The sequence below is a fragment of the Amblyraja radiata genome, chromosome 3 (genome assembly GCF_010909765.2).
Source record: "Amblyraja radiata isolate CabotCenter1 chromosome 3, sAmbRad1.1.pri, whole genome shotgun sequence".
Classification (NCBI taxonomy): domain Eukaryota; kingdom Metazoa; phylum Chordata; class Chondrichthyes; order Rajiformes; family Rajidae; genus Amblyraja; species Amblyraja radiata.
Window position 1 is genome coordinate 11,879,005 of NC_045958.1, and position 19,214 is coordinate 11,898,218.

Below are 19,214 nucleotides of genomic sequence, written 5' to 3' on the forward strand. Positions count from 1 at the left end.
GCCATTAGCTTTCTTCACTGCCTGCTGTACATGCATGCTTACTTTCATAGTTACATTTCAGATTTTTTTCCTCAAATTTTAATCACTGTCAATTGGTCAACCAATTCAATAGTTCAATTGTTCAAACCAATTCCTGGATTTAAAAGCTTTTTTGTTGCTTTGGTAAACAATAATTAGAAAAAAAAAAGGAACTGCAATTGGGCACTATAAATTTGGCAGAACTAAAAAAATATTTTTATTTTTAGTTATCCGGAATGATGCAGAAAGAACAATGTCAAAAAACTTCCATTGGTGCCCAATTAAAATCTTCATCTTTACAGAGCTGTATAGATTTATCCACCCATTTTGATATTAGTCCTGGTTCAATTTTAATCACCATCAACACCTGAAATGCTTGCTCTCACTTGCTTCTTCTAACACCCATATTCAGGTGAAAGTAATTATCTATTTCAATTTGGTCTACTGTATTGACTGTTCCTGACATAGACCCCCTATATTGATGAACCCAAGTACAAATTAGATGCTGCTTTTGGAGAATAACTTCAAACAAGCATCTGAGCACTTGTTCCTTGAATCCTCTGTCCTATCCCAACTGTAACCTTGACAATGAAAACGATTTGAATTTCGTAAAATTAATAAAAACTTGAAGGACCACCTTAAGGTCCTTGAAGGTCCAAACATAATACAGACTTCCAGATTCAACATACAATTCAACATGAATTGTCTAATCACATGGTCATTTAGGTTGTTTTTCCTTAATATTCTTCTGTACCATCTTCAGTTTTATTCTCTGATTTCTCATGCTTATCTCAGAACTTCCCTTTCAATCTTCCTCCCTTCCCCTTTAGAAAGTTATATCCCTTTTTCAAATTATGCCTATTTGTTGACCTCTAGCATTTCCAGCATTGTTTTAATCTTAGTTTTGACACTATACTTGTTCATAACTTTGTATAAACAAACTCTCAAAATATCTTGCGTATACAAGATTATCACAAATGTAAGCTGGTATTTTTTAATGTTATTAAAATGATGGCATTCAGATGTAGTTATTTTAAGGGTTCACTTTCATTTATATTTTGATTTAACGATCAGGTGCTGCAAGATAAATGGCACAGATATTGCATATTTCTACATAATTCAAATGAACCTGTAACATATTTTATCAATATTTTAATGTAGTTGTCTGCCGAGTATATTCTAGATGCGAGCACATGATCTTACAAATAAATGTATTACATTATACTTTTGAATAAAGTGCAGATATTTGGCTAGGTTGTGTTCACTTCATTCATAATAAAATAACAATAGCCAACAACGATGCACAATTTAATATTTATGTGATATTAGCAATCATTTGCCTTTGGTTTAAAGAAAGTTACACTATAAGTGTACAAGGCCATCAAAGTTGTTTAAGTATGGTTTAACTGCTTTCTTATGTTCTTTGCTCAGGAAGTGTTGGAAAGGTAGTATTTATCATAATTGGAAACAGCTTCAACTAGAATTATGCAGCTTAACATGCTAATTGTGTTATACTATTTTTATGCCCCAAAACATATTTTGTTGACACATTCTACAAGTATTAAATATTAAAGAGATCAATACAGTCATTGTTTCTGATTTCCACTGCAAGCTGACTAATATGGCACCTCCCCCATTTTGACATTTAACGTTAGTCATGATTTCTACTTTGGCTACTAATGAGTTTTGCTGGAAGTTCTGATTGCAATAACCAGTACTTAATTGTTAGTACAGGACAGCTGCACGTCCTAGACCTCCACATGCGCACATTCATGTGCACAAGTCCAGGACATACCATCTGACAGATATTCTTATATCCCTTGAGCATAATCTAGAGTCCATCAGAACAGAATTTGAAACTCCACTGGTTCCAAGAGGGATTAGTCCTGTAGATAAAGAATAGGGGAATTAATTTTCTTTCAAATTATTTTGCTTTGATTTAGCATTTGAAGTTCCCTTTTTGTTTTTAAATGTTTCACTACCTTATTAAGTTTTAATAATTTTTACGTGAAATTTGCAAATTTCACCTGGGAACACCCCAGTTCCGGCTTTGTAAGAATATCTGGGGTGTTTTAGGTGGCAAGGCCTACAAACTAAAGTGCCTGATGCCCATTCATTTATGGGACATCATTAGAATTAGAGGTGCAGAGGGTTGGTGCACTCCACATCCATCCTAAGCAATTGCACAGGCAGTGAGGACTGGGGGCAGAGATTCTAGGTGAAGGACCTTGTCCATCAGGATTTCTCCCATAGACTATTTATCTTCCCAAAGGCTGCGTAATTTAATTCTAAATTTTCAGCATTTTTCAACTTCTATAAATGGTTCTTTTGATGAACAGTCTTTAGATTTTACTTCAATATGAAACTTGCATATTTGCTATCCAATAGAAAATTAGTTATATTGAATACATTTGCTGCAAAGGTTTGTCTCGAACAGCCGACTTAGTGGTGACATAACAGTCTTAAACATGAAAGGTTAAATTGGGGCAAAGTAGTTTATTTAATATAACTACCATTTTCAGCAGGGAGTCATGTGAATGCATAGCTTGTGATATTATAAAGAACCTCTGCAACAAATGTTCAAAAATTATTGTCATTTTGTATTTATACTGCAATATTACAGATCAATGGTCAAGTTACAATGACAGCATTTATCTAAAACTAAATAAATTTGGCATGCTACTTGGCCTTGACAGCATGTTCAGTTGCACAAGGTATGACAATATGATGATGGGAAAGATGTGAAAGTATACATTCACAATAATATGCTGTTTCTTTTCACATAATCCAATGTGCAGTGAATAGCAGAATAGTGATATTGCTTAAAAAAAACAAAACAGCTAAAGGTACAGCCAGGACTCCAAGTAATATTAGCAACCAAAGCTATAATTCCCATCCTACAGTTTATTGCTCAAGTGTTCAGAGGAAGATCTTGTTTCCATGCAGTAATCATGATGACTCATTTAGCTTCTGGTACAGTTTTTCGACTCTGGAATCACCCTTCATTTTTGCATTTTGAAGTAAAACCTGCAAACACAATAGATTAATTTAAAACAAATGTAATTTAAACCAAGACTGCCCTTTGTGCTTACTTTACATAGAAGTAATCAAATAAATAGCCGATCCATATAGATTGGGTATTGTAAGTTAAGAGAGATTGGTGAATCTCTGGAATTTACACAGAGAGTGGTGAATCTGTGGAATTCTCTGCCACAGAAGGTAGTTGAGGCCAGTTCATTGGCTATATTTAAGAGGGAGTTAGATGTGGCCCTTGTGGCTAAAGGGATCAGGGGGTATGGAGAGAAGGCAGGTACAGGATACTGAATTGGATGATCAGCCATGATCATATTGAATGGCGGTGCAGGCTCGAAAGGGCCGAATGGCCTACGCCTGCACCTATTTTCTATGTTAAGAGGTGGTATGGTGGACTCGGGTCTTAAGAAATTGCAATCTGATCAGTTAATTTTTTTTTTAAACCCACTGGATATTTTGGTAACACTAAATCAATAAAAAATTTAAAGGATAAGAAATGTTAATTGAAGCATCACTAATCAAAGTAAATTTAATGCAAAGGGACACAGTCGTTTATGCAGTGTATGTGAAGGGAAATTGACGACATTTAGGTCAGGACCTTTCTTCAGAGGGAGAAAGATGGAAAGGAGAGGTGGGGGTAGGACAAAGTCTGGCATGTGATTGGTGGATATAGGTGGGGTGGAGGAGGGTATTCGGCAGAGGAGTATAGTAAGTGACAATGTAAAGATAAAAAGGAGGCAGAAGGGTTTCAGATAAGGAAAGATGAAGAGTGAAATGTAAAGCTGAAGGGGAGAGATATGGGTGGAAGAGGACGGGGGGAGAACAAGCGAATGAAGGAGGGGAAAGGACCAGGATAACTAAGGTGGTGAAAAATATATGCATATCTTATCGGACACCCTATTTTCTCTTTTTCACCTCCAGCCTTTGTCATTTAATCCATTCATCTGCCAATTAACCCCCCCCCCCACCTGTATTCACTAGTCAAGAATTTTCACTGCTTTGTAGAATCTTAAGGGCCTGTCCCACTTGGCCGTCATTCGCGCGCATGGAGTGGGCCACCGGCGTGTCGCGTAATTGACAGCCAAAGTGGGAAAGGCCCAAGACCCTGGCGCGGCGCAACGTCTCACCTACAACAGCAGCAGAAGCAGGCAAACGATCGCCGAGCTCGGCCTGGGGCTCACGACCGTTGCGGATCCGCCCCCACTCCCAGAGCGGGGCCAAGATGATTGGAGATAGACACAAAATGCTGGAGTAACTCAGCGGGACCGGCAGCATCTCTGGAGAAAAGCAATGGGTGACATTTCAGGTCGAGACCCTGCTTCAGACTGAAGAAATCTGAGTTACTCCTGCATTTTGTGTCTATCTTCAAATGACGTCACGCGCTCCAGACGGCTGTGCGGATGCATGATGACGCGGGCGACCGTCGCGCGTCAGTCACTACTGGCCTATCACGTAAATGACGGCCAAGTGGGACAGGTCCTTTAAGATCTACAATCTTAAGAGTGGGCAGAGAAGCTCCAGTTGGCGGAGCGACTGACGTTGCAGCGGCCCCTGCAGCCTGTCTGTCTTTTAAAAAAAATGTTGTCCAGGTAAATGTAGTTGTTGTGTTCTTTTGTACTGTTTTTGGCTGTGTATATGTGGGGGGAACTTTTTAAAATCTCTTCCCTGCACGGGAGACCCAACCTTTTTCCTGTCGGGTCTCCGTTGTCGTTGGGGCCTAGCACCGTGGAGCGGCCTCCAACCGGAATGACCTGGGGGCTCCAGTCGCGGAGCCTGCGGACTACTTACCATCGTGGAGATGGCTGGCCTCGGAGCGTGGGGAGCGGTGGTGGCTCGCTGCTGCAGCCCGACTCCGGAGCTCGGAGGCTCCAGCCGCAGGCCCGGTGGACAGGAATATCGGGAGCTCGCGGGTCCCTGGTGGGAGACTGCTTTTCAGAGCTCCCGCAATGCAACTTCTCCCGCCCGTGTCGTGGGGTTGGAACGACCTTACATCGCCCGGCACGGCTTTAACGGTCGCTGGTTCCCACATTGAGACACTAAGACCTGGAGCAGGGCCATATATCGCCCGGCGCGGCCTTAACGGCCGTGGGACCTACCATCGCCCGCCTGGGGCTTTAACAGGGGAGAGAAAAGACTGCCTTCCATCACAGTGAGGAGGAGAGTCACTGTGATGGATGTTTGTGTGAATTGAATTATTTGTGTGTCTTGTAGAAATTGTTCTGTTTGTATGGCTGTAGAAACAGAGTTTCGTTTGAGCCTCATTTGAGGTTCAAATGACAATGAATAAATATTGTATTGAAGATGAAATTCAGTATAACAAAATGCGGAGTCATGCATTTTGGTAATAAGAATAAATGAAAAGAGAATCCAGAAATCGGAGGTGCAATGGGACTTGGGAGTGCTGGTGCAGGACTCCCAAAAAGTTAATTTGCAAGTCGAATCGATAGTAAGGAAGGCAGCTTTAATGCTAGCATTGAGGACCAGAATACAAAAACAGAGATGTAATGCTCCATAAGGCTCTGGTCAGGACGCATTTGGAGTATCGTGAGCAAATTTGGGCCCAGTATCTGAGGAAGGATCTGGAGAGTGTCCAGAGGAGGTTTACAAGAATGATTCCAGAAATGAGTGGGTTAGCATATGATGAGCATTTCACAGCACTGGACCTCTACTCGCTGGAGTTTAGAAGGTTGAGGGGGGGACCTCAATGAAACTTACATAATAATGAAAGGCATAGATAGAGTGGATGTGGAAAGGATGTTTCCACGTGTGGAAGAATCAACAACCAGAGGTCATAGTCTCAGAATTAAAGGGCGCTCTTTTAGAAAGGAGATAAGGAGGAACTTCATTAGTCAGAGGGCAGTTAATCTGTGGAACTCATTGTCACAGAGGCCTGTGGAGGCCAAGTCATTGGATATTTTTAAGGCAAATTCTTGATTAGAACGGGTGTCAAGGGTTATGAGGAAAAGGCAGAAATGGGATTAGGGGGCAGAGATCAGCCATGACTGAATGGCGGAGTGGATTAGATGGGCCGAATGGCCTAATTCTACTCCAAAACCTGTGAATTTGTGAGATTGATATTGCCTACATTACAACCATGAACACATTTGGAAATAATTCATGTTATGAAGTACTTCAGTATTTTGAAATAAAAATGCAATTTCTCATTTAAAAACAATGTAATCTTACCTCAATAAGTGTGTCATCATTTTTGGCCCACAAATGTCTCAGGAGGTACCAACGTCCAACTGTGGCAATGCTTTCAGTGTAACCTGGTTGATATACTACTCTTTCCAAAAGCCGTCGAGTCTCCCTGCAGGAATAGTCATATCATCAACTCATTCTTTTATTTCAGTACATAAATTCCTCAGTTTTGAGTGAAATTAATAAATTAAATTGATTGTATTTTACTATCCCTGACACATGCCATCGCCATATCACAATGTGGATGCTATATATATATTTGTCACCACTACACTGTTACGGTACAACTCTCTTGCTTTATCTGTTCTATCCCAAGCCTTCTTTATTTTCCATGCAATGTCCCCTATGCTCCCAAGTATCTGCATTAAACAACTCATTACCCTCATCAATTGCACCTCCACCCCCGATTCTTTCTCTTCAGAATTTACTGCTCTCGTCACCCTGAAACCTTTCCTTTTAATAAATCCATACTCATAGCAATCGCTTTGATCTGGCCAACTTCAGTCATTTACATCACTGACAAGGGCCTTCATTTCTTAACCATTTACTTGTCTCTTTCACAACTTGCATATTCTGAACTTTTCAATACCCTTCTTTCAACAGCAGCTCAAGTTTTATCTACCTACACATAGTGGAGATCAAAATAAAAATCTATTGCACAATTCTATGACATATTGATCTATCATTGGTGTGGCAGCTAATATTTGATTCTTAATCAACAAAGTCACAAATTATTTAGTTTAACAAGTTATGTAGAAGTTTGCTTAGTTATGGAACGTATTAAATCCAGTCTACCCAGCTGCCCTGACCAACTGCAGTTCGCCTACCGCCACAAGTGGTCCACGGACGATGCCATCGCCCGAGTAGTACTCATCCCTAGAACACCTGGATAAGAGAGACACCCACGTCAGACTCCTATTCATAGACTATAGCTCTGCCTTTAATATCATTATACCATCCAAGCTTATCACCGCACTTGTTGTCAGCACTCATCTCTGCAACTGTATCCTCGACTTCCTGACCAATCAGCGAGGATAGGGGAGAAATCCTCAACACTGGTGCTCCGCAAGAATGCGTCCTCAGCCCCCTTCTTTACTCCTTGTACACTCACGACTGCGCAGCCATGTACAGATCTAATTCAGTTTTCAAACTTGCAGGCGGCACCACCATTGTGGGCCAGATATCAAATAATGATGAGACGGAGTACAGGAAGGTGATCGAGAACCCCGTGTCCTGATGTCGAGACAACAACCTTTCTCTCAATGTCAGCAAGACAAAGGAGATAGTGATCGACTTCAGGAAGCGAAGTGGTACACATACCCCAGTTTGCATTGCTGGTGCCGAAGTAGAGATGGTTGAAAATATCAAATTCCTAGGAGTCAATATCACCAACAACTTCTCCTGGACCACCCATGTTGCAGCAACAACCAAGAAAGCACACCAACGCCTCTATTTCCTTAGAAGGCTTAGGAAGTTTGGCATGTTCCCTACATCGCTCACCAACTTCTACAGATGCACCATAGAAAGTATTTTATCAGGATGCATCACAGCTTGGTTTAGGAACAGCTCCATCAAGGACCGCAAGAAATTGCAGCGAATTGTGGACGCAGCCCAGGCAATCACACAAACCAACCTCCCTTCTATTGACTCCATTTATACTTCACAATGCCTTGGCAAGGCCAGCAGCATATTCAAAGATGAGTCGCACTCTGGCCACTCCCCCTTATCACCCTCTCCCATCAGGCAAATGGTATAGAAGTGTGAAAATGCACACCACTAGATTCAGGGGCAGCTTTTTCCCAGCTGTTATCAGGCAACTGAATCATCCTACCACAAGCAGTACTGAACTACTATCTACCTCTTCGGTGACCCTCGGACTATCCTTGATCAGACTTTGCGAGTTTTACCTTGCACTAAACGTTATTCCCTTATCATGTATCTATTAACGGTAAATGGCTCTATTGTAATCATGTATTGTTTTTCTGCTGACTGGTTAGCACACAACAAAAGCTTTTCACTGTACCTCGTTAAATGTAACAATAAACTAAACTGAACTGCAGTGAACAAACCAGCAGCCCAGTTTCTTACAATACTTGAAAATGTTCCAACATCGAGAGGCACTTTGTCATTTTCCTATTAATAAAACTGACCATAAAACCTTCAACCAAGTAATTTACAGCTATACTTTCAGAATCTCATTTGTCTGGCTTTCAGCACTCCAAGCAGATATATAATGTGGAAATGTGAAGGTTTTTTGAAACAGAGAGAATATGCATAATGTTGATATTCAAAGGGACCTTGGTTTCTACATAGATAAATCATATCAATGGCTGCAATAAGCCTTTATGGCCAGCTGGAGCTTGAACTGTGTAAAATGGTCCCAAAATCTGGCAACTGTTACATATGGACGCAGTGAGCTGTTTCTACGCATGGGGTACTTAAATGGGGATTGTCTTTATGTATGGCAATAATCTCAATGATTTATGTGCAAAAAATGTATTTCACTGTATCTTGGTATATGTGACAATATATGAACCATTGAACATACAGGTATAAACAACCGATTAGGAACACATACGGTATGTCGGTCTTTATTGCAAGAGGATGTGACTAAAGGAACAAAGACAACTCTGCAGTTGCTGATTTTCTCAATTATTTCTACACATCTATAGACAATAGACAATAGATGCAGGAGTAGGCCATTCGGCCCTTCGAGCCAGCACCGCCATTCAATGTGATCATGGCTGAACATCCCCAATCAGTACCCCGTTCCTGCCTTCTCTCCATATCCCCTGACTACGCTATTTCTAAGAGCCCTATCTAGCTCTCTCTTGAAAACATCCAGAGAACCTGCCTCCACCACCCTCTGAGGCAAAGAATTCCACAGACACCACTCTGAGAAAAAGTGTTTCTTCGTCTCCGTTCTAAATGGCTTACTCCTTATCCCTAATCTGTGACCCCTGGTTCTGGTCTCCGCCAACATCGGGAACATGTTTCCTGCCTCTAGCGTGTCCAAGCCCTTAACAATCTTATATGTTTAGATTCTTTGGGAATTCCATATCCAACACAATTTTCATTGTCTTTGATTACTGTCAGTCCCTCGGGAAATTCCTGTTTGGATCATCACACTTGAAAGGCACAAATTGAAATGTATTTTCATCACAACATAGAAAATAGGTGCAGGAGTAGGCCATTCGGCCCTTCGAGCCTGCACTGCCATTCAATATGATCATGGCTGATCATCCAACTCAGTATCCTGTCTCTCTATACCCCCTGATCCCTTTAATCACAAGGGCCACATCTAACTCACTCTTAAATATAGCCAATGAACTGGCCTCAACTACCTTCTGTGGCAGGGAATTCCACAGATTCACCACTCTCTGTGTAAAAAATGTTTTTCACAGAGTGGTGGTGAATCTGTGGAATTCTCTGAGTTGAGTTATTAATTATTGCTCCACCTGCTGAATGTTTCCAGCATTTGTGTTTTTAAATTAGTTATCAGTTGTTTGACTCAACTTAACCCTCAATCAGTCTTGCTGCTCTCCTCCCAAACTCCCCACTTTTTTCCATTGTTAATTTGGGGTTTTGAAATACACAGCACCAAATAATTTATATTTTCATATTAATTTCATACTTTCATATGTGAGCAGTACTATTAAAGAATGAATCATTAGTGCAATTATTTTGAAAGCATAAGTAAATTTGAAGTCTGTTCTGTTAGCTTGTCAGTGAAAATAACATTGAAAATGGTTGCCTCAACCTTTACGTAACCATTAGAAAAGGCTACTTCAACTTTTACGGTTGTTAAAACTCACATTCCCGTTAGCGCACTGCAAAATTCATCTGTCATGCACAATTTTGGCAATATTTACAAGTTGTAATAGCTTCTTATAAGTCAACACTTGTGACTTATTAAATTGACTTTTATCAAAATACAGTAAAATACAAGCAGCTCAAAAATGAAAGAGCAAAATACTGCAGTTGCTGGAAATGCTAAGCAGGCAGCATTTAAGGGGAGATAAATAAAGTTAATATTTAATGTTGATGACCCAAAGAACAGATATTGTTCTTCACTATGTTATCATTAATTGGAAAAAATAGGGCATTACAACCTGAAATGATTCAAGAAACTTTATTCATAAAATCTATAGTTTTAATAAAGTTGTAAAATTACCTTGCTCCCACTTTAACTATAAATTGCAGAAGTGCTTGGAATAGACCAGCTAAAGGACAGAAGCAGATCTTCTGAGCTTCATTGGTTGCTTCTTTCACTAGTGATGTCCATCGATGGTTTTGAAGTTTTACCTAACAGAAAAAAGTTAAAATGTAAAATTCTCTCAATCAAGGAGTTACCATTACAGCACGGAAACAGGCCATCTCGGCCCTTCTAGTCTGTGCCGAACACTTATTCTCACCTAGTCCCATCTACCTGCACTCAGACCATAACCCTCCATTCCTTTCCCGTCCATAAAGTGCATTGGGAAAGTATTCAGACCCCTTCACTTTTTCCACATTTTGTTACATTACAGCCCTATTCTAAAATTGGTTAGTCATTTTTTTTAATCATCAATCTACGCACAATACCTCATAATATAAAAGCGAAAACAGGTGTTTAGTAATTATTGCAAAATAATTAAAAATAAATAACTGAAATATCACATTTACGTAAGTATTCAGTCCCTTTGCTGTGACTCTCAAAATTGAGCTTTGGTGCATCGTGTTTCCATTGATTATCCTTGAGATGTTTCTACAACTTGATAGGAGTCTACAAGTGGTAAATTAAATTGATTGTACATGATTTGGAAAGACACACACCTGTCTATATAAGGTCCCACCGTTGACAGTGCATGTCAGAGCAAAAAACAAGCCATGAAGACGAAACAATTGTCTGTAGACCTCCGAGACAGGATTGTGTTGAGACACAGATCTGGGGAAAACATTTTTTGGAGCATTGCTGGTCCCGAAGAGCACAGTGGCCTCTGTCATTCTTAAATAGAACTGAAACCACCAGGACTCTTCATAGAGCCTGGCCAAACTGAGCAATCGGGGGGAGAAGGGCCTTAGGATAGAGACTTACTAACATATTCAGGGAGGTGACCAAGAACCCGATGGTCACTCTGACAGAGCTCCAGAGTTCCTCTGTGGAGATGGGCGAAACTTCCAGAAGGACAACTATATCTGCAGCACTCCACCAATCAGGCCTTTATTTGTAGAGTGGCCAGACAGAAGCCACTCCTCAGTTAAAGGCACATGACAGCCCGCTTGGAGTTTGCCAAAAGGCACCTAAACAAGATTCCCTGGCCTGATGAAACCAAGATTGAACTCTTTGGCCTGAATGCCAAGTGTCACGTCTGGAGGAAACCAGGCACCGCTCATCACCTGGCCAATACCATATCTACAGTGAAGCATTGTGGTGGCAGCATCATGCTGTAGGGATGTTTTTCAGCGGTAGGAACTGGGAGACCAGTCAGGATCGAGGTAAAGATGAACGGAGCAGAGTATAGAGAGATCCTTGATGAAAACCTACTCCAGAGCGTTCAGGACCTCGGACTGGGGCAGACGTTCACCTTCCAACAGGACAACGACCTAAAGCTCACGTCCAAGACAACGCAAGAGTAGCTTTGTGACAAGTCTGTAAATGTCCGTAAGTGGCCCGGCCAGAGCCCGGACTTGAACCCGATCGAATATCTCTGGAGGGATCTGAAAATAGCTGTGCATCGACACTCCCCATCCAACCTGACAGAGCTTGAGAGGATCTGCAGAGAAGAATGGGATAAATTACCCAAATACAGGTGTGCCAAGCTTGCAGCGTGATACCCAAGAAGACTTGAGGTTGTAATCACTGCCAAAGGTGCCTCAATAAAGTACTGAGTAAAGGGTCTGAATACTTATGTAAATGTGATATTTCAGTTATTTATTTTTAATTATTTTGCAAAAATTTCTAAACACCTGTTTTCACTTTTTTATTGTGGGCTATTGTGTGTAGATTGCTGATAAAAAAAATGAATTTAATCCATTTTAGAATAAGGCTGTAACGTAACAAAATGTGGAAAAAGTAAAGGGGTCTGAATACTTTCTGAATGCACTGTATACCTATATACCTAGTTACTGAAGTACATCAGAGGGTTCAATCTGATCACGTGGTCCACATACTTCATGTATTTGACATGGCTAGGCTCTAACTTCAATACACAATGTGCTTCAGCTTGTTTGGCTAATCAGATAAAACCCAGAGAAAAATCCTTCACTGACCACTTTGAGTTAGATAGAGCTCTAGTGGCTAGCGGAATCAAGGGATATGGGGAGAAGGCAGGCACGAGTTACTGATTGTGGATGAACAGTCATGATCACAATGAATGGCGGTGCAGGCTCAAAGGGCCAAATGGCCTCCTCTTGCTATTTTCTACGTCTCTGTCGATAACTTAATTGGAAACAGATGAAACAGGGGAAAGGGTTACCTATATGATCATCGTTTGAAAAATCTACTTTCACTCATACAATTCACTCTCATTCTTCCCATGCTTCCAAACTTTAAAATTTAAGGTGGACGGAGAAGATTTTAGGGGGTCCTATTCTTTCACTTTCCCGTTTTTACACGTCTTCTGCAGTGCAACATACTTAGGTATAATTGTCACAAATCAATAGTGATAGGCAAAGTTGACAAATATGTGTCATATAAATATGTGAATGGAGAACATTTTCTTTTCTTTCCCTCACATCTAGTAAAATGATTATTTTCAAAATCAACATAATGGATTTCTTGAAATAGTTCTGCAAGTAAAAATCGTCAGATAGAATCGTGTATGATGGACCATGTACTGCAGCTTGCTGGATCCATCCTTTCATAAATGGGTGTTTAAATTCTGATACAGGGGCTAATCCTAATTATTAAAGATACAGGACAAATGCCAATGATCTGTGATGGATGTAATTACCACGGCAGAATGTAAGGCTACTAATTCCGAAACATATTTGTTGAGATTAATGGTAAAAATGAAAAATAGATAATGTCTTGTATGATTTCCCATTCCATGAACTGGATCCATGGGAAAAGCAGACTGATAGTTGTAGTGTTGAAAAATGACCTAACTTTATGACTTCAGAACCTTAGATACTTAATTAAATTAATCAACTACTGTATAATTGTGACAAAACACTCAGATTAGGCTGATTAATTATGAATATATAACCATATAACAATTACAGCACGGAAACAGGCCATCTCGGCCCTTCTAGTCCGTGCCGAACACTGACTCTCACCTAGTCCCATCTACCTGCACTCAGACCATAACCCTCCATTCCTTTCCCGTCCATATACCTATTCAATTTATTTTTAAATGATAAAATCAAACCTGCCTCCACCACTTCCACTGGAAGCTCATTCCACACAGCTACCACTCTGAGTAAAGAAGTTCCCCCTCATGTTACCCTTAAACTTTTGTCCCTTGTAGAATATAGGTAGTTATTCAAAGTGCTCCTATTTTTCCAATCAATCACATGTACAAATGCACACCACAATAACAAATATCCACTATTGCTTCCTTGACTAAAAATGGATGACTGCTGTTTTAATTTTGTCAGATGTTAATTTATGGTTTTGTTTCTGCTTGACACAAGCTCCTGATGTGAACCATGGCATGAAGGCGTGTAATATATGTAATAGCCCAGGCTGCTTATTCACAGGCCAGATGTACAAAGTACATTAACACAACATTAAAATTGGTGAATCAGCCTTGTTTTATTACTTTCCGTTTCATGAGCAATATAAGTGGAAGAAAATAAAATTACAACATCTGAATGACAATACTGTAGCGGTAGGATGCGAAGTTTGTCCAACACGGGATTCTTTATTGCTGCTACAAGTCTCCTAACTCCCACACCGAGCGCGCGTGATTATCATCTTAAATAACCCCCAGGGGCACCCGTGACCACTATGTGACCCCTACCTCCCGTCACCGGGACACATGACCACCCCCCCCCCCCCAGAGCCGAAGGTTATCTACAGTGCATGGCCCACCACCAAGGGCCGCCACATTAACCCCCCCCCCCCCCCACCATAACCGGAGGCACAAAAACAGATGGGCAGCTGGACCTCGTACGTACGTCCCCACGCAAAGGTTTTTTTCCCCTGCAAGGACGAATTAGGTGGGACCCGAGACGGCGACACCCTCGATGGCGAGGCTAGACAACCTGGACTGGCTTGCTCAGGTCCAAATGGGCCGGCTTTAAGCGACCCACTGACACGGTGTCTTGCCGACCCGCCCATGTCCAATACAAAAGTCATGGGCCCGTGCCGTAGCACCCCAAAAGGACCTTCATATGGGCACTGTAAGGGTGGCCTGTGGGCGTCACGGCGGAGGAAGACATACTGACTGTCCACAAGAGCCGGCGACGCATGCGATGGAGCGACACTGTGCCGAGGCGTTGGGACAGGAGACAGGGCGCCGACCCACTCCCGCAGACGGACCAACATGGATGACGGTGACTCCTGGGGGCCGCCAGTGGTTGGAATAAACTCCCCGGGCATGGTTAGCGGAACGCCATAAACAAAATCGGCCGATGAAGTTTGCAAGTCCTCAGCAGGATCCCCAGCAGGACCCACAGCAACTCGTCCACCCAACCAGGACCGGTGAGGCGAGTCTTCAAAGCGTCCTTAAGACGGCGGTGGAAACGTTCCACCAACCCATTGGACTGGGGGTGATAAGCCGTCGAGTGGTGGAGCTGAGTACCCAACAGGCGAGCCATTGCGGACCACAGCTCCAACGTGAACTGGGCACCCCGGTCGGCCGAAATGGGTAATCCAATAGGCCACCAGGACACGTGCACGACAGGGCCGAGATGTGAATAAGCAGGATGGCCTCCGGCTACCACGTGAAACGGTCTACCACTGATAGCAGATGTGAAATGCTGTTGGACGGTGGCAGGGGCCCCATGATATTCACGTGGACGTGGCCGAAACGCTGGCGAGGCACTGCAAAGCCTTGAACTGGCACCCGGATGTGCCACTGAACCTTCGATGTTTGACATGGAATGCACGTCCGGTCCCAATGACTTTGCTTTTTTGCCGCAACCAACGCCACTGTTGCCCGGTTTGATGGGCGAGCCAAACAAAAAATGGAGTCGAAAATCCGCCGACGCCAGGGCACCGGAACAATAGGCCGCAACTGCCCCGTGGAGACTTCACACAGGACTGTGATGGCAGTTTGGTACGCCTTTATCGCCTCGTCCGCCAGCTGCGCTGCCGCCAAAGCGGAGTAATCAATTCCCGGGGGCCACATCAAGAACGGCTACAACAGCCGGGCGGGACAAGGCGTCCGCGACCAGGTTACTTTTCTCGGCGATGTGGCGGATGTCCGTCGTAAATTCAGAGATTGCGGTGAGATGGCGCTCCAACCGAGCGGACCAAGGATCTGCAACCTTGGTGAAGGTGAGGGGCTTATGGTCGGTAAAGGCAACAAAGTCCCGGCCCTCCAGGAAATACCGGAAATGCCTACCCGCCAGGTATAAAGCGAGCAGCTCCCGGTGGAAAGCGTTGTATTTACACTCCGCCGGGCTAGGTTGGTGGCTGAAAAAGGCAAGAGGCTGCCAGTGACCGTCCACAGACTGCTCCAGACTGCTCCAACATGCCGCCAACCGCAGAGTCCGAGGCATCCAGTTTGTGCTGTGGGGGCGTCGACCCGCGGATGCACTAGCATCTTAAATAACCCCCAGGGGCACCCGTGGCCCCTCCCTCTCGTCACCGTGACCCCACCCCCAGAGCCGAAGGTTATGTACAGTGCATGGCCCACCACCAGGGGCCTCCTCAATACTTGAATTTATATTAAACTTCCCCAGAAAATAAATGATAATCCAACGTTTCCAACTTACAATTTTCAGAAAATCAACAGGGATTAATTATACTAATTGATGCACATTGATGCACACATCTATACACAGAATATGCTATCAATTTTCACTGTATAATCTCATTGCACTATAAAATACCAGCGTTGAGTTTATAAACTGGAAGGGGGGGGGAAAAAGTGTCTCTTCTTTAATACCATTACAACAATACGTCCAGGAAAAGTGAAAAAGGTCAAACTAACTTTGAAAGTTGCTAATTATGAAATCCTTACCGTGCCAAGTGAAAGTGCAAGCAGTGCTAATCGGAGCAGACTTGACAACTTGCCACTCGTATCACCTTGTTTTGAAGACAGTTGCAAACCTTGTCTGTAGCACATCTCTGCAGCTACCATCAAACCCTGGGATTTATATATTTCTGCCAACCACTGGTGGGAAACAGATATTCAAAAATAAACATAGATTCCTGTCAAATGTTTTGTCCTATACTGTATATCCTATACTGTGATACACATCAGTCTGAAATGTTTCTGGAAAACAACAAACAGAATGAAAAAATGCATTTTTGTCCGATTAGAATAGATAATTCTGTATCTATACCTGTCAATAGCAATCTTTAAGGATGGATTATTATGAGACAGGATTAATTCCAGATTGCATTCCGATGAGGGGCTTTAATAAGGTTACAGGTTTTTTTCCCTTGGTTAGGGGAGCCTCTTTAAAGACATAGATTTAAGGTGAAGAGGACCAAGTGGCAACTTTTCCATTCAGAGGGTGGTGGGTATGTGGAATGAGTTTCCAGAGGAATGAGGTGGGTATAATTACAACATTTTAAAAAGACATTCAGGAAGGTACTTGGACAGAAAAAGTTGAGGGATATGAGCCAAATAGAACTAGCTCAGATTGGCAAGGATGAGTTGGGCCGAAGAGCTTGCTTCCATTCTTGATGGCTCATTTCAAGATATATTAACAATAATCACAAACATTTCACCCAACAAAAATGTGCTTTGCTCTGCAGTTTCTAACTTTATAAAATCAAAACTTGAAATTCTGAGCCTTTAAAGTGAATTATATTGGTGAAAATTGTAAATTGCTGCTGGTTAGGCATGAGATTCAGGAGACAATTGAGGGACAGTGAGGAATTGATAGGCACGTCCAGAGAATAAGTTAGAGAAATAGGTTGAACTCTTGGGAATGTTTCAAGACCTGGCAAGGACTCAAATGGATTTATTGACCTCTTCTAAGTTGCATGAAATTTTGAGATGAGGTTCCCGGCCAGTCACTTTCCCAAGAAAACCCACACTAATGGAATTATTTCTAGAAAGTAGAAACAAAGAACTGCAGAGGCTGGTTAATACACAAAAGGACACAAAGTGCTGGAATAACAGGCAGCATCTCTGGAGAACATGGATAGGTGATCTTTTTTCAATTGATTGTAGTGGAGAAGAAAGCTGGGAAAGGGGAGAGACCAGGTATATTTCTAAATACATAATACAATGCATTTACTACTAAGATAATATACAACAAAGAAAAAGGACCTCTGGCAAAAGTTGTTTGGAAAGAGGGCGAGGGTGGCTCAAAATATTGTGTGTTGAGTCACCTATCCCCCACAACTGCCTATTCTAACAGAGTATAACCTGCATTTCTGTGCTACCTAAACAAGCTTCATGTAGCAGGTAACAATTCTACTGTTTTTTCTATAATTTCAACAGAAACCATCAAAATCAACTAATGATTTTGTCAGTGAAGAAAGTTTAAGCCCAGAGCTTTATAAAGATGCTAATAATTTATTAAATATATTTCTATAAGCAGGATTTGTAATTATTTATCGATTACTGCCTCTAAACCTGGTGCAAAGAAAGTCATAAAAAATGAACTATTAATGTAAAACAAAGTCACAGTACAGAACATACATGCCAAGCTGTAATCGATGTGAAATTTGACATCACTGCCTTCTTCAGTTCTTCTAAAACTGTATCAGGAAGCTGCTGGTGTGAAAGCAAGAGCTGTTCACATTGAATCTGCCTCAGCAATAGGAACACTGCAGGGTGGTCTGGATACCTCTCTAGTACCTATAAGAAAGTAAAGTACCAGTAAAACACCACGCAATTTATTTTTGAAAAGTTAGTTTAACCCATACACTTGCACTCTCTCAAAAATACTCATTTAAACTTTTTGATTTTCCAAAATTATAGTGCTCACAGCCTTGAATTTAGTCAACTGATCATGGAATACTATGAACTTTGATTTACAATATCCTGTGTGAAGATATTTCGCCTGATTTTGGTTTAAATAATTCATCCCGTATTTTGGGATTACCACCTTTCAGCTTCCATACCAGGCACTTTTGCAATAATATTGTTTCAATCGCATTATGTTCCCGAGTATATGTCGAGTTTACTCAATTTGCCATTGTAAAATCCTGTAGACATGACATCCCAAGACCCCTCTCTTGATCTGAATCACCGACTTTTATTTGAAATAAAAACAAAAGAATCTGGATATACTCTCAGCATCCGTGCAAATTTAAAAAAAGGTAATGTCTCCGATCTGAGACTCCGTGAGAACAAAGGTTGTGGATCTGTATTGGCTATATTTATCCTTCTACAGATAACTACTTGATTGGCACTCATCCGCAACCACTCACTCCACCACCAAAACAGGATGCACATTGACAACTCACCGACTACTTAATCAGCACCATCCAAACCCATGATCTCTACCAGCCACAAAGACAATGACAGCAAAACCAGGGAAACACCACCATGTGGAAGATGCTCTCCAACCCACGTCCCATCAGTAATTGGAAATATATCACCATTCCTTCACCGTCACTGTGTCAACATTCTGTAACTTCCACTCCAACAACATTGTGGGTACCATACCCCAAGGACTGCAGCAGTTCAAGGCAGCTCACAACAACCTTCTCAAGGGCACCTAGGAATGGTCAATTATTATATGCTGACTCAGCCTGCGAATCCCACGTCGCTGAATTGAATTAAAAAAACGCTGCCTGTCTTCCTGAGTTGTTTCCATCTTTTCCTGTTTTTATTCCAGATTTTCAGCATCTGCAACTTTAAAAGCAATATTCGGTACCTTATCAAGCCTTTTGAAAACTCAAT

At 41.8% G+C, this 19,214-nt stretch overlaps 1 protein-coding gene across 2 annotated transcripts in view; it reads right to left on the minus strand.

The window, feature by feature from the left end:
• Nucleotides 1-184: 184 nt before the first annotated feature.
• ttc37 (tetratricopeptide repeat domain 37) overlaps nt 185-19,214 on the minus strand; it is a 114,637-nt gene continuing 95,607 nt past the window's right edge. The window contains exons 37-41 of one of the 2 annotated variants that reach the window (XM_033017294.1): nt 18,006-18,164; nt 16,368-16,520; nt 10,427-10,557; nt 6,238-6,361; nt 185-3,045 (exon numbers count right to left, since the gene is read on the minus strand). In XM_033017294.1, the coding sequence (XP_032873185.1) occupies nt 2,968-3,045; nt 6,238-6,361; nt 10,427-10,557; nt 16,368-16,520; nt 18,006-18,164 (645 nt within the window). In that variant the 3' untranslated portion in view covers nt 185-2,967. The remainder of the gene's footprint in view (nt 3,046-6,237; nt 6,362-10,426; nt 10,558-16,367; nt 16,521-18,005; nt 18,165-19,214) is intronic. The other variant, XM_033017295.1, reaches the window with a different exon arrangement.